Source organism: Nesoenas mayeri (assembly GCF_963082525.1).
Source record: "Nesoenas mayeri genome assembly, chromosome: 2".
In the NCBI taxonomy this organism is placed as follows: Eukaryota; Metazoa; Chordata; class Aves; order Columbiformes; family Columbidae; genus Nesoenas; species Nesoenas mayeri.
The window spans coordinates 90,999,176-91,015,444 of record NC_137543.1 but is presented as its reverse complement, the minus strand read 5'-3'; the positions used below and the strand labels follow the sequence as shown (position 1 = coordinate 91,015,444).

At 39.0% G+C, this 16,269-nt stretch overlaps 1 protein-coding gene across 1 annotated transcript in view; it reads right to left on the bottom strand.

Moving 5' to 3' along the window:
• The window catches only part of FARS2 (phenylalanyl-tRNA synthetase 2, mitochondrial), a 262,800-nt gene that overhangs the window by 98,504 nt on the left and 148,027 nt on the right, over positions 1-16,269 (bottom strand). Inside the window, exon 5 of the mRNA XM_080338684.1 lies at positions 6,766-6,926. Coding sequence (XP_080194810.1) covers positions 6,766-6,926 — 161 coding nt within the window. The remainder of the gene's footprint in view (positions 1-6,765; positions 6,927-16,269) is intronic.

Below are 16,269 nucleotides of genomic sequence, written 5' to 3'. Positions count from 1 at the left end.
TTTAACACCAACCCCCACCCTCACCCTGAGACTGATGATAATACTCTAAACTACAGAATTGCACTAGTGGCTTGTGGCCATAATTTTTGTGGTCACTGATACTTCTTGATTTTTCAAAATGAGATCAAGAGTAGATACATAGAGTATGAAGTCTGGGAAGACTTTCTGATTGATTTAGAAGAAGACTTTTGCATCATGCTCAACAGTTTTTTTGCCTTAAACCTACTCTCCTTTTCTGTGTCTTTCTCCTCTTTCTGCTCCACTTCTCCATCTTGTTTAAACTTTCTCTGTTTGCCCCCAGACTTTTTCATATTGCCCTCAATGCCCAAAGTACAGCTCTTCTCTCTTTTATCTTCCTTTTACTCTGTTTTATCTCAGTGGTTCATTTTTCTTGTGTCCAGGCTCATGTGACTGACCACCCACTCATTCTCCTCATTTCTGAGCCCCTAATTTCTTCTGTCTTTCTTGTGTTTTCAGTCAATTGCCTTTAGTTAAGAATGGGAATTCAAGCCTTGTTTACTCTTCAGATGTCTGTTGACTTTCTCTACCCAAGAGCTGATCAGCAAAACTGGCTTGGATCTAAGATTTTGCATATGAACTTTGTGCCTTGTCAGATTAAACTCTTATTGCTCATAACAGCCATTTCAAAAGTTTCCTCTGCTTCAGCCCTGCAAGGCGCTGATGACTCTCAGTTGGATCCCAGGAAGCATGGAGATCTCTGAACCAAAACTATTTAGGCGTTTAGGTTACATCTGACTGAGCACAGGAACCTTCCCACTGATTTAAATGGTACTACTCGCAAGCTTAAAGCTCAGCATGTGCTTCAGTACTTTGCCTGACTGGGGCCAGAGGGCTCAGGTTCCTAGAGCTTCAGTACCAGCACTGGCTACAAACAAAATGAGATATAACATCCTGATGAGAGAAGACTTGATGATCAAGTGATTTCTAACTCAGTCATTCAGCTTAGTGCAGCATCTCCACAATGAAGAAGATATTTTTGCCTTCCTTCCATGGCTGTCCAGCACTAAAAAAAAGGAGTTTCACAATGTTCTGCAGAGTATACAGACAAACCTGAGATGATATACAGCACTGTAAAGGCTTTATTGATATTCACTGAAGATGTTTAATGTAAGCCACTCCTAAGAAATACAACTTTCCCAAAGTCATGCCAATAAAATGTTTATGTTACACCATCATCTATGCTCTATTGTACCTCCACGTGCATAGACACACATTATATATCTTCAATTACAGTGAAACTAATTAGACAATAAATCACAGTTGAGGCTGTACCTCATTTGTTCAGACATCCCAGTTAAATTTACATACTAATGGTTGCGTATTTGCCTTTAATAGATGCACTATTAGAAAGTAAACATAATAAATGAATAACCATTTAAGCATGTAGTTACCTAATCTTGATGAAAAATATCTGAAAATGTAGCAGCCAGTGAATCTATTTACTTTTTTATTGGAAAATAAAGCTAATCACAGATCAAGAAGATAAATACAAATTATATGGAGTAGCATACTAATGACAGATCAGACAGACCCATCCTGTGTGGTGAATGTAATAAGATCAAACGGGTTGAAAAATCTGGCTTATACACTAGATGGTCTCTTTCTTGAGCATAGCATAAAGGACATAGACTAAGATGGTTTAATTAGCAAAAGCTTCCCCCTGGACCTGCCAGCGCATTTTATTTTCAGCATCTTCTAAAGCTTCAGGGCAAGCTATATGTCTCCCAGCAACATTCAGGGTATGTGTATAGAGAAGATGCACAGGGATGATGACTGTCTTGAAAACTGAAAAGTGCACAGTAATGTAAAAAAAATTGTACTGTGTAACTGTGAACAAGAGGGCTCACATAGGTAGCAAACAGTGCCAACTGGGCTACTGGATAAATCCTTTGCCATTAGAATAGGGGTTTAATTCCTGTGGGACACTAAGCAAAGGCAAATGGGAGTGAGTGCAGCCTAGCCTTTACTACCTTCCATAGGAGAAAGATGAGCCCCCCTTGATTTCCTTTCTCTTAGAAATACTCACTTCTTTCCACACAACCACATCTTTCTGAAGATACACTTTTTCTCATCTCTACTAACCTTGACTGTTCATTTTTCACAGCAGAGACAGTGTCCTAGGTTATGGCCACATACACCATTCTGGCCACAGCTTTGCGGGAGGTGAATGGGGTGTCACTTCAAGCTGCTTCTCAACTCTCCTCACTCCACCGCTAAAGGTTACCAGCCTCTCAGGTATCAGCAGAGCTGCTCCTGGAGCTTTGTCTATCCTGATGCCATCAGAATAATCCTGGTTAGAAAGTCTATTATTCTGAATACTGAAGCTGATGGGTTATTATGAAGGAACCTAGTTTGGAGAGACTGCATGTGCCAGCAGATACAAAGAAGGAGCAGCCCCTGGAGACGATGGAAAGGAGTGGTAAAAAGTAGGTGGTGCTAGGCTTATTGCAGATATTGCAGAATACTACAGATATTGAAGAAATGAGGAAAAGAATAAGAAAGTAATTCCCATAATCTCACACAGGGAGTCTGCAGTTTATCTAGGAATCTCATTGAGATTCCCTATTTGTCAGTGTGCAACAGCATAGAATATGTAGCTTAGAATAGCTTAGAATAGCATAAACATGTACCTGCTTGACACCAGTCCAGGCCACAAGGCTCACGTGCAATCAAAATAAATAATTATTTAAAACAACAGCAGCCACAGCCGCCAGCAGCATCAAATGAAAGTGACTTTGTGAGGAGAGAATGCATCAGCAGCCAATTGACACGACATGCCACTTGCCCGCCGTGGCAGGAGAATGATGGAGGTTCCAGGAGCGGTCCCTCCACCAGAGCCCATTCGTCTTAATCAACACCTCTGGGCACACCGCACTTCATCTGAGCTGCGAGTGCTTTCCTTCCCTAAATGTCAGTTCATTTTTGTACCTTTTCTCGTGTCATCAGCCCATGGACACATCTTTTTTCTTTGTTTTTTTGGTAAGAATGCTGGCTCAGCGTGAACCGGAAAGCGATTATGTGCAGCTATGCTCACGGCCCTGATGAACACAGGTGTGACACAGTGTAGTAGATTGGGTCCAAGCTATTTGTTCTATTACATTACAACTTGCAGGTGCTTACTCTTTCCTGCCCTGTCCACTCTCAGCTTTTCATTACAAAGAAGCCCTACACAAGTGACTGAAGGCAAGACAGCAGCTTCTGATCCCCCACACTGCTATGACGTGTGTCAAATTACAGCTAGAATGATTTGGTAATCCAAATTAATGAAATTATCTAACCTGAGGGGAGCAGCACTCTACTGTGCTGAGTGGCCACAACAGTCCAAGTGCTGTCAGCTTTTCCCAGCAGCTTTTTGACCTACTAAACCCTGCACGTTTATATTGAACAACTGATGACACGGGAGAAAGTCTGACACGCTCAGGCTGTTAAAAGGCACAAAAACTATACTTTAAGCCCCAAGAAAAAAACTCCAATTTAATTTGATTTCTGAACAAGAGTATATTTAGCCCAGCTATTATTAAAGACTACTGCTATCTAGTGTGGACTTCATGTATTTGAGCAACATTTTAACGAACAGAAAGAAAAATATTTATGTTGGTGTATAATATTCAGATCATAAGAAAGTATGAGGGGAGTATACAAAGGTTGAGAGCTCTATCTCAGTTAAGCACATAAAGGATGGACATTTATCCAGGCCTTCTGAGGCTGCAGGATTCAATTTGTATAATGAAAGGCTCTCTAAACACCTCATATGTCTTGGTTCAGTTCACTCAGGCTGAAAAATTTTGCATGGCCTTGCATGCATAAAATCTGACACTTTTATAATATCCATCGAGATTTCTTACAACACCAACACTGGAAGACAGGCTAAAGGTTTTATTTCAAATATGATATGAATAAACCATGCAACTCATTAATTATGACTCTTTAGAAAGTAGATAGGTGCAGAAAGTCTGCTAACTTGGCTTTACAGCACAGCTGAAAAATAACATAGAACAAAAAACCGAAAAGCTGGCTTATTAACTTCCATCATCTGAGATCTTATATAGCACCAAAGATTACTTCACAGTATTCACATTCAAAGGGTCACTAACCCTTGAAAAAGCAATGCCAGTATGTACTAGCAGTATGTAGGGTATTGAGTTTGAAAAAGCTCCAAGTAAGATACCAGATGAAAACTGGATACAGGCTTCCTTTAGAGCAAAAAACAAGCTTGCCTCTTATCTCCTATATTCAGAGACAGAGTAGTAAAATAAAAACTAAGGGTTAGGGAGAATTATTCTACCAAAACTGAAGATGGGACATCCATGTGGGGTGTGTGTACCTATGTGTTAAAAGGAAAAGGCAAAGAAGAAAAGGAGTTAAGAAGGAAAAGAAAAGGAGTTAAGAAAGAAAAGAAAAGAAAAGAAAAGAAAAGAAAAGAAAAGAAAAGAAAAGAAAAGAAAAGAAAAGAAAAGAAAAGAAAAGAAAAGAAAAGAAAAGAAAGGAAAAGAAAAGAGGTCTCTAAGAAGTGCTTGATACCAGAGTACCAGAGCAAAAATCTGTTCCTAAAATATTGGCCATATCCTTTCTCTAGAAAAGAGAACAAAAAAAGTTTCAAAGTAATCCATCTTTCCACCTCTGCTGCCCTTCTCCCAGTCTGTACTCTTTTCATTGGCCTGTTTGTTGGGATACAACGATTGCCAACACATTAATGTGATAAAGCAGTAGTTAATTGCTCAGTATTATTACTCCAGTGTTGCCCTTTGGTCCAAGTTAGAGCACAGTGGCAGCTGACAAGTGTCTCTTCCTTGAAGTCCCCTACCTATTGCATCAGACCTCCTGATTCTTGTTATTACTTCAAAATGTGTTTCAGCCAGCAAGGGTCAATATCATGACTCTCTATGACATCAGTTCTGGGCTGTATAACTTTTCTCCTTGTTCCAAGCTGAACCAATGCCAGCTGAAACCAATGCTGTTCAGCATGAAGAAATGTCACCACTCTTCTATTGGTGACATACAGTTACCCAGCAAAACAGTGCAAAACCATGTGCTCCCAGGGACTCCCACTCAGCTGTTACCAAACAGCACTAATTGAAAAAAAATATATTTCACTTTTAGCTTCCTAGAAACTGTGTCCTTTCGTCTGAGTCTTTCCACAGTAAGCTATGCCTCTGTCATCTTCAGATCAGTTCACTTACACTTGACTTCATCTGCAGCTGATCGTGAAAATGATATGCAACTTAGAGAAGTCAGACACCCAGCCCTCTCTTTGGCTCACCTTCAACATCAGACCATATCATTCTGACAATCTGGGCCTTCCAATATCAGTTTGAGGCTTGGATCCACAATTTTAAAGCAAGAAAGACATCTCACCTTATTTGCATCAGAGATCAGATTGCAATCTACAAACCAAGCCACAATTTGTGCTCCTTAGGAGCAACGCCAATCAGAAAGATACAGACTGAAAAGAAGGAGACTTGAGCACTCCTTATGGAAAAGCAGAGCAAACATAGTAGATTAGTGAAACCTACAGGCAGATCCACCTTCAGGAAGAGTGGCAAAAACCTGTCTTCTTTCTGCAATTGATAACTACAGAATACCTCAATGCCAGTATCTCAAAACAAACACACAAAAAGCTAAACAACAAACAAACAAAGAAACAAGCAAACAAACAAACCCAACTCCAAATTAAAATAAACAAACCCCCCCCATATAACATCAAAAAAGAGAACCCAATTAAAAATACCCAACCCCCCTCCACAAACCTGTCCAAACACTGCTTTGACTTTTTGAGTCTACCAGAGATGTTCCCGAATTTCCATGAATTAAAAAATTGATATTGCTCCTGATTTGATGTAGAGACTGCTCAAATATCATCTGAGCATTATCCCTGTTGATTTTCCCTTTTATATTTTCAATTCTTAAAAAACATAATCAAGCTGTTCACAAACAAGCAAGCAAAATGGTAAAAGGCAGCAGCAAAAAGTGTTTTGTTGCTTTAGTACTTCATACTTTGTCAAGCACAGCTATGTCAGTTCAGCTGCCCCAAAGACCAGTGATACCAGCTCACTTGAACCTTCACATGCTCATGCTGAAGAATATTATGGAAGTAGCATTTCCACTCAATCCAGTTATGCTTGATTACTTTGCAACGACATAAAGCAAGATAAGGCTGCCAACTACAAAATCACCTCTGTAGAGAAGTTACAAAAGCAATAGGAGCTGAGCCTGCAATCTGCCCCCAGTGTCACCTGGAGAAAAGAGCTGACATACCGAAGGTGGCAAGGCACATTCACAGAGCTATTTGCCCAGGTTTAACTCACACTGACTTCAATGAATGTAGAGTGAAAACAGTGGGAAAAATTGGGAGTATATTACAATATTTGAACATTCAGCATCAAACACATTTTTATAATGAAAGGCAATTATGGACACAATTCAAGAATATACCCAAACCAGACACAGGCCTAAATCAATCCCTATTCTGGATAAATTTGTATGTTAAATACATGCTTAAGTATCACTCAGAAAAGAGAGATTCACTGGGTATTAGCAGCAATTCACAACATTATCTGGCTGAAAAAAAAAATATCATCAAAAGCTGGGTTTTATTGCAGAATATCAGACAATCATGATAGGTGGAAAACTGTTGCTTTAAAACATAATCTGTTAATAACACAGAATTTTAATTATGTGATATTCTCTAGGGCTACACACACTTCTTACTGACATAAAATTATTATCACATATATATTATTTTACCTGGAATTTTATTTTTTGCCAAATGTGAGGCACAATAAACTGCTTCAAGAAGCGTTCATCTTCACTCCAGAACAGTCGGATGTCAGGGATATCGTACAGGATCATGGCCAGCCTCTCCAAACCCAAGCCAAATGCCCAGCCAATTTTATCCTGAGCACCAGCTGCAATAAACAAACAAACAAGTTAAAAACTCAGGAGCTCAAGTTCACAACACGAAAAATTGCTGATAAAATGCTCACCTATTTATCAAGAAAAAAAACAAAACAAACAAAACAAAAGTGTAGTGACAAGACAGAAGAACCTACAAGTAACTGTCAAATGAAAGATCTAAAGGCTACAGGACAGATCCTACTTCCATCAAAAACTGCAGCAAGACTGAGGGTATCACTGAGTCCAGGAACCAAAACTAGTAATAAAATAAAGGGTCACCATTGGCAATTTGTGTCCAAAGTTTCAGGCAGACTTTGAGAAATGGTGCATAACACTATAAACCAATTCCCTTTACTATCACTAGAGCTGAGCACTTCACATCTGACTCAGGCGTGTTTTATAGACATGTTAACATGAATTTCCTGTTCAGAATATTCCACATGGGCTGTCAGACCAGGCCAAACCTATGCAGCATTAGCAACATTACCAACATTTGAGAGGATCAAAATTGCCTCTTTCAAGGCACCTAGAAGAAGCAGAGCAATGGGATGTGAGGCGCTGTTGCATTAAGCATCACACCTCCAACCAGGGAACTCCTGGGCTGCTGCCCCTGGGACAAGCCCTTGCTCCCACATACACAAGTCTCTTTTATGCAGCACTAAATATAAAAATACAAGAATATTTAATATAGCAGAGCTGTATAGATATTAATGATGCAACATTTATGTCAGGAAAGTAAATATTCATACCTTCCTTCATTTACAGGGTACGAGCACTGAGTCATTAAACAGAGATTTTTTCACCACCAAGAACCAACTCCATGTTTAACCATCATCCTACTGATTTTGAAATAAGCTCAGCAGCTCTGGCAAAGGCTCAGAGCTTTTTAAAACTTAAACAAAGGCCTAAATAAACACACTTATTCTGAAAGGATGAGTGCATGTGTGACAGACTTTTCACCATCAGCACTAACAGTGAGCTCCTGAGTTGTATAATATCACAGCTATCCAGCTAGACCAAGGCCATACCTGTCTCTCCCAGTTAAGCCCCAATTTTTTGGAAGCTTTGAACTTGGCAGTTTCCCCACCATCATGCAGGAGGCGGGAGGCAGAAATCTTCTTTCTGACCCCTGTCTCTGCTATCAGAAAGGAGACAGTTCCCATTATTTGGGCATCAGTGACATCCTGAGGTATGCTGTCACGTTCAATGCTGCGATGAAACAGTCCAGAGTCCTGTTTAAGCAGAGGCAGGCATAACAGGCTGCGGAAAAGAGACACAGCCATCACTTTGATTCTTTTAATTAATTTGAACCTGCCTATTTACCTGGAATACTACGTCCCCAGCAGAACCCATCCACACCTTATCTGCTATCTCAGAAGTATTGCGCTGCCACAGGAATTTGGTCAACTTAATAACAGCATTCCCCAGAGAAGCAAGGATATTTTGCCTTATCCCTTCTCGTGTGCCCATAGGCAAGATTTTGCACTTTCTGACCTTTGAAAGCAGACAGTTTATCAACTGAATTGTGGAAGTCCTATGAAATAGAGGACTGAGTGTGAACTCAAAAGGTACCTCATGGCAGAGCTGCTCAAACTAGGACGTTTAGACCGGCCACCAGACTTTGAGATACCCTGACCTTGGGAACCTATAATCCACGCTACATTACATGAAGAACTGTAATATTTGCTGGTGTTGATTGAGTTACTTTGAAGTAAAGGATGGTGACTACACAGAATGTATTGAAATTTGTGTTCCAGAAAAATTTTGAGCTTCGACTTTAAGTGTGAACTATAAACTGTTTCTTTTCAAAACTGAAAGTACTATTTATCTCCATACTCCAGTATATAAAAGTAATTATATTTTTATTGCTATGAAAAATGGAATATAATTCATTGCAATGGTGTTGCTTCCCCGAACTTCTAGCTTGTCTTTCTTAGATCATCAACTTCTGCCTTAGTAGAAAAATGCCTATTTCTTTCAAAAGTGCCAGACTTTCATACACGTATGGACATTTTTGTAGACTGATTAACACAATCCACCCCCTCCTCCAGAGGTGAAGACAAGCACCGGGAGCAATATCCATGAGGGTTCTGAATGGCCACTCCTTAATCTCAACAGAGGCATTAAACCTGAAACCTAAAGATGCCAGATTAAGCATTGGTGTTAACTCACTGATGCTCATTTAAATACACATGATAGGGGATGATGATCCTACTTCCCCACATTACTGATGATTACTGGTAGATCAAACAGGAAAAAAAAACAATGGATATGACAGATCAGCAGAGTGGGTGTATATTCTGATAGGCAGAGTTTTACATTTAAGATTTGTGCTTTTTTATTATTTTGATATATGAATGTTTTTTGTTGTGACTCTTTGCTCATACTTTGAGGTTAATGAATGTATGATATTTATACTTAGTTGATTTGCTATGCATTTTAATTCTGCAATGAATGCTTCATTCATATTCACCCAGCTATCTGCCTAGCAGTTCAGAGCATTGTAATCTGAGCTATAAATAAACACATAGTTGCAGAACTGGACTCTTGGATGATCCTTGTACAATTATCAGCCTTTAGATCACAAACTTCTCAAGTGTCTGCAGTCAAAGTCATATCAGTGGAGAATTCCTAACTCATAGGAGAAAAGAACAAAAAAAAAAAAAAAAAAAAGAAGGAAAATGTAAATAACCTTGATTCCTCCTCAAATCAGCACTGACAAATCTCCACGTCACTCTACATCTTCATTTATTTTGTCCCTGGTCTCTTCTCCAACTTCCTTCTTGGGAAGCTTCAAGTAAATTCAGCATTTAAAAATATGACTGACTTGAAGCATCTGAACAATTACCTTGGGGAACTCAACAAGACTAAAGCACATTCCTAAACTTATTTCTGACTGGAAATTAGCAGATGACTTAAAAGTTAAACATGTAGCTAACCACTCAGTTGAGTGAGAGCAACCCAGATGTTTTCACTGCACATATATATGTTTAAATACACAGAATTTTGGCAAGTAGTATGTAAAGAAGTCAAGTGAATGTGAGTCAACATGACAGAAAGAATGAACACAGAATAGCTTTAAACATGGCAAAAAACCACAATGAGGTTCTGATGAGGCAGCAGATTCCAGGGACCTGGTGGGGCAATCATAGCATCACTGCTTGAACACAGCCCAGTGGATAAAGCTTTCATGACACACAAGCTTTTCCCAACTGGCCCTCAAAGGTTTGTGTGCTGCCAGGCTCCTGCTGTCTCACGTGAAAAACTTGACTACCCACCAAGAGAAAACTGCTGGAAGCTTTGCGTGTCAGGTAGCCAAAGATGGAAAAAGAAAGGATGGTACAGTTTGACTGGCTTCCCACACTGAGACAGTCCAGTCTGACTTCAGAAGGATGCAGCACCACAGCCATGTCTTAAGGGGAGCTCATGAGTCCTCATCTTCCTCCAGAAGTCATAGCTGTTTGTCCTGGTCTTAAGCTTCAAGCCCAGATGGATCAGTTTACACTTAACTGTAGACCCAACAAGACATTGTCCAAAAAACATTGTTAAATGAAAGCTAAATTTGATCAGCCAGGATGGGAAGCTTCATAAATATTCACTGAGGCATATATAATGAACTGCCAGAACTCATGGATTATATCCCACTGAATTCTCAAAGATACCCACAGAAATGTTTACCCTCTCAAGCAGTGTGAGGCAAGACATTTTGCACCTTACAAGATTTTTAAGACATATTTTGCAACATAATGTTAGGAACAGGTTGACAGAACTTTTTTGTTGTACGTTTCAGTCACCCTTATTTCTATATCTATGCTGGCTTTTATTTAACAATTTTCACTACTCCTGTAAAACTGCCAATAAAGAAATCTTTCTTTCAATAGAGCCTAAATTGGGTCTTCAAATTGTTATACTCAGCAGCTACTGAGAAGTGCATGAAATTAAATTTTGATCTTGGATTGCGGCAAAGTCAGGAGCATCAAACAGCCTATATACAAGGTGTTCTTCACAAAATGCCCCAAAATTAATATACCCAAAGTGCATGTAGCTGAAAGCTGGGATGAGTTCCAGAAGCAAAGACCTGAATAAGATCTCCTGCTTTCAGACCAAACCATGGCTATTAATGGAGCAAATTCAGGAACTAAAATGGCGGGAAGAGGGATGAGAAGATTCTCAAGGATACACAGACTACACAACATATTTTATCAAATATATCAGTGCTTTAAACTGCGTAGAACGTGAGTTATAGACATAACAAACATGTGACTTGACACAAAACATCAGAAATTCCTGGAACAAAGACTTATGCCTATATTTGAGCTCTTTGTAATTAATGGACAGCTTATGAACAAGGCTTTGAAAAACAGGTTCTGCAAAATAAATATTTACTTATCACTAGAGACTAGGAATGCATATTCTACATGAGGGCCACAGCAATTATGTAAACCATGTTTACCCATGTTAAAAATAAGCCATTTTACATTATTTCCTATTTCAGATAAAACTCCCATATGCTGGGAGTCAAAAGTTTTTACAGTGAAAAAAACCATGCAAGTGGTTCAGTCTGATACAGAAGAGTTTCTGAAAGTGCAAGGTCAGGTGGCTGGGTTGTTAAGCAACTGAGGCCAAAAAGCTTACTGAAGTTTCCTTCTGAACTGCTCTCTCCAGCGAAAGCAAAAATCAAAACTGTCATATTATTCTCTAACTCTGTTAAATTGATGCATTCAGGCTCCCGTGTGCAATTCAGTTTAAATTAACTCCTAAAATAAGGACTTGGCTTTCAGACTATGCATGCTAAGCAAGCCACTCTTCAAGAGCTCAAGAAAAGAAGCAAACATTCAATTATGCTATTCTGTGGAAACAGAATTTATCTTTCTAAATCTCATATGTGGAATAATTTTCTAACAACAATAGTCACTTTGAGACCACAGCTTTGTCTCCTGGGTCAGACTGATCTGTTCTGTTTGCTCCACTTGAAAACTAAGCAAAAGAACTTTAAAGGCTTTGATTGAGTTTTTAATATGTATGTTTATTTTTGTTCCATAATCAAAATAGCAGGGTACATACTAAAGGAACAGCCTATATTAAAAAATTCTGCCCAGGGAAGCCATCTACCAGATTCAACTTTCTTCTAGCATGTAATTAACATACATTCTACCATTTTACCAATATTTCACCAGGCCAAATAGCTCAGAGAAGAATGTCTCTGACAGGGAGAAATGGATGACCAGAGCAGAAAATGACAGGAAAACTAGATGAATAAGAAGAGGAAAGAGCGAACCAAAGCTACAACAACAAGGAACTTCCATAATTTTTTCCCACCTCAGACTGACATTTTTAGTTTCCAATTCTTTTATCTTTCTGCTCCTGAAGTTATGAATTCCTCAGTCCTCCTCCCCTGCAACTTTCCATCTTCCTATTTTCGCTTGAGTCCACCTCTCCCATTCCCACAAGCCTTCCTAAGCATCCACAACAAATTCAATGACAAAACTACCATTAAACAGAATCTTACTTCAGGTATTTTTTCAAATTCATAACCATACACAGCAATAACGTTCCACTTTTCAAATTTCATAAAACAAAGTATCCACTTAACTTCCAAGCACAATACAAGATATTAGTCATTAACTACCAACACTTTCATGGTCTATGGTCTTCATTATTCTCTGTATTTCAACCTACATATCTGAATAAATGGCCTATTTAGTTTTTGAGGTTTTTTTTCCTTTACCCCTGGGTATCTCAAGACTGGACATCCTCCATGAAGAATAGTGCAATTTGCTGTCCTAATTTATGTCACCGAGCAAAAAACTAATTGACTCCTTGGGCCTATTTCCCTCGGCTCTGCCTGCAGGCTCCAGCACTGCTCTTTTTGTTCTTTGTATGTAAAAGCAAGTTCTGATTCCTTCTATAACATTTAGTTCACTCAGGGAAAGTTGGATTTCGAGGTTTTGGGTCATTTAATATCTTTTAATACTGTTAAATCTCCCTAGACACTGAGGCCATGTAGATTTGAAAAAATAAAAGCTATAAAGAAATACATGAGGTGCTGCTACTTGGCAGAATGACCAAGTCTACAGTGTAGTTCAAAAATTCAATTACAAATCTCATTTTTCAGAGGTATAAGTACAGCTGGACAAATTCACTCCTTATATATTCATTGCCCCCAGATGCAACTTTCTTGGCAAAATTTCACCAATACCAAAATTGAATGTTTAGTGTCTTACAAAATGGTCTTTTCTTCGAGAACAACAGGCAGACAAGAGGACACGGACACAAAGACCACCAAAATGTGATACTATCTTCAAGAGATTAAGACATCCTCAAAAGATGCAGAAGCAGCAGTTTGTGTATCATAGCACAGGATGCTATTAGCATCTGTCTGATATTCCTGTTCGAAAAGCAGAACAGCCAGAACACCTGTATATATTCAAAGGTGAAAAACTGTGTACAGCTGATGGCAGCACAGTCTCATGGTTACTCTGAAAGGCTGACATTGCACAGTAAATTCAACTTTTACAGGCAGGGACTGACACCACATTTTGTGTTTCTGCAGTACCTACCAAGAAAAAGCCTTGGGCTCATGACTGGGGTTCCTTAGCTCTACAATATGGAAAAATAATAGACAGAGAAGGTTTATGCTTTAACTACACTCTTCCGCTACAAACTCATTCTTTGGAAGAAACTCATGAAAAGCTCCATGATCACGAAGGCATCACTTGCCTTATGATTGGGGTTAGGATAATATTCCTTCATGTCCTAGAATGATTTAGGTAAGACACATAATAAATGCAAAACATTAAATTTCAAAATCTTTCTGTCAACAGTAGTAGTAGCATTCTGACAGTAAAGCTACAAAAATATTTCATTTTGAAGTGCAGCATATATACTGCAACACAATGAACTTCCATATAATCCCATGACAGTGTTTCATAGTGGTTCTGATAGGGTTCCATGCATAGACAATTTGGTTCAAATCATCAGGACATGAAAGGTCTGGGTGTTCCTAAAGGTATTGTCATATAACACAGGCTGGAAAAATCTTTCGTCAGAAGCACCACCCCAGTTTTCCTCTCTTCTTACTAGGGAACTACTCCACCAGTCCTGCACTACAACAGTTTGAAGGGTGTTTCTCACTGTTACTCACAAAAGGCTCTTCAAAGTGTGACTGGCTTCCCAAGCCATGCCTGCTTATTGATCTCCCACCTGAAAAAAACGTGACCATTGCGTGTTCCTGGGCAAATCATTTCTGCCAACAGACCTCATGCTATTCAAAGACATGGGTAGATTTTAAATATATAACTATAGGAAGTAAGTGCTATATGAGATCAGACACTACCAAGTGAGGTTTGCAGACAATGTCATGAAAGGACGCTCTTGCCTTTCTCTATACATTGCTCCTGAGTATAGTGTTTCCAGCTGGCATTTTTCAACCTGACCACCTGCAAATATCTTTATCTGTACCTATAATATACCTATAGGTGCTCAACAAGTCTCCTAGTATATTTCATACTCAAAGCATGCGTAAAAGGCGAAGTACTCAGCTGTAGCATTAATGGACGCTGGCTCTTCAGCCTGCGCCTATCTAACATCTCCTTCGTTTCCTCTCTCATGCCCATATTCCCAGGAACATCAAGATGGAGCAAAACCTGAACTTACAAATGGTTTCTTCAGCTTGTAGTGCAGTGCTTGACTTCCATGCAGTCATGACCCTTTGAACTGTATCACCTGGTAAAGGACTTGAGCTGTGCCTCACCCCATACCTGCCTGGTGACGCTGTGGAATGGCACTGCTATGCTCAGTACTCTTCTGGGGCAGGGACTGAAAGGTTTCATTCAAGACAAAAGAGTTCTCCCTCCTGCTCAGTTCCTCTTTTGAAATTGCATCTGGTCATTATCGACTTGATGGCCGTTAATGGATTTGGGGAGGCTTCCAAGTGGAAGCAAAGATATCTGCTAGAAGATGCTGAGCAGGAGCACAATTTTGGGGGATGCCCTTGGCTACTTCACCACTACACATTGCTTGGTATCTGGTCTAAGCCAGTCTCTTAAGCTCTACCGTAAATGGGGAGAAAAAATAATGCATAATTACTGACTCTGTCATAAGACATGTACAGACAAAACACTTAACTTCCAGACAGTTAAATCGGATTAGATGAATTTGACCCTAAGTGTCCATTTCAGCTTCAATTTTTCTTACGATATAAGCATTCCTGTATAATTACAAGGAAGAGAACAAAAATCTTTCATCTCAGAGTATTCACCACACAGTAATTCCTCTTTTGGATTTCTTTCTCAGATTTCTTTTAATTAGTTTCATAATTTCTAGTAACTTCTTTCATGATTTAGGAGCTCATACGACACAAATACAATGGAAATTACATTCTGAGTACTCTCCTATCATTATTTCCCTCTTCCTGCACTGCACAAAATGCCTATAGCCACTTTTTAAAATTTATAATTGCTTTCACTTATTTCAGCTCATCTTGTTCATAAGTAATACTACAGGATCACAGCCAGACCTGCACATTCTTCTTGCTTACAAGCAGAACATCTAAGTTGGTGACTATTTTTGAAGTTAACCCACCATCTCCATATGAAGCAGGTGACATAAAATACTGAAGAGGAAGTAATTGTTCCTTAAAGTTCAGATTGTCTTTTTCTTCCACTTTCTAATTTGCATGAAATTCCTGAGTTCTGGCAGCAGCATGTTTATTTCTGAAAAATAATGATTTCTTTAAAAGTGACATAAATTGTATTACAATTTGCCATAAAGCGGTTGGGGGAGTTTCACACAGCACGGTATTACCAACTTCTATGCTGTTGCAGTTGGAAGAAATGTAACATCATGAAGTCTGGTATAAACTATAAAAGAAATGCTTAGGAAAAGACACAAGGAGAGGTTTTGCTTGAAGCCTTTCAAATAATTTGTGAAAGCACCTTAGCTATACATTTTAGAGAGGCTTCTTGCCCACTCCTGCCATGCAGCTGACAAGGCACGTAAAAGATGATGGAAGTAGATGCAGAAGCAATAAAATATACAAGTTAAGATGATTATGCTCTGCATTTCTTTCTAGCAAAATGTCATGACTACAACAAGCCTATAGTAAATGAAATCAATAGAAAAGGAAAAGAATCCTACACGAACTTGCTTCTCCCTCAGGGACTAATATCTTGGCAAGATAACACCACTATTCTATACAGTCAAAATTAAGTTTATATGCAGCCTTTCAATATACACTTTTAAACCCCCCTTTTATGCTATCTATCTCGACATTGCAAAGCCAGGTATGCTGGGCATCCAGGCAAGTATATGCTTTGCTAAAATGAAAATCAAAATATTACCTTATTAGACAAC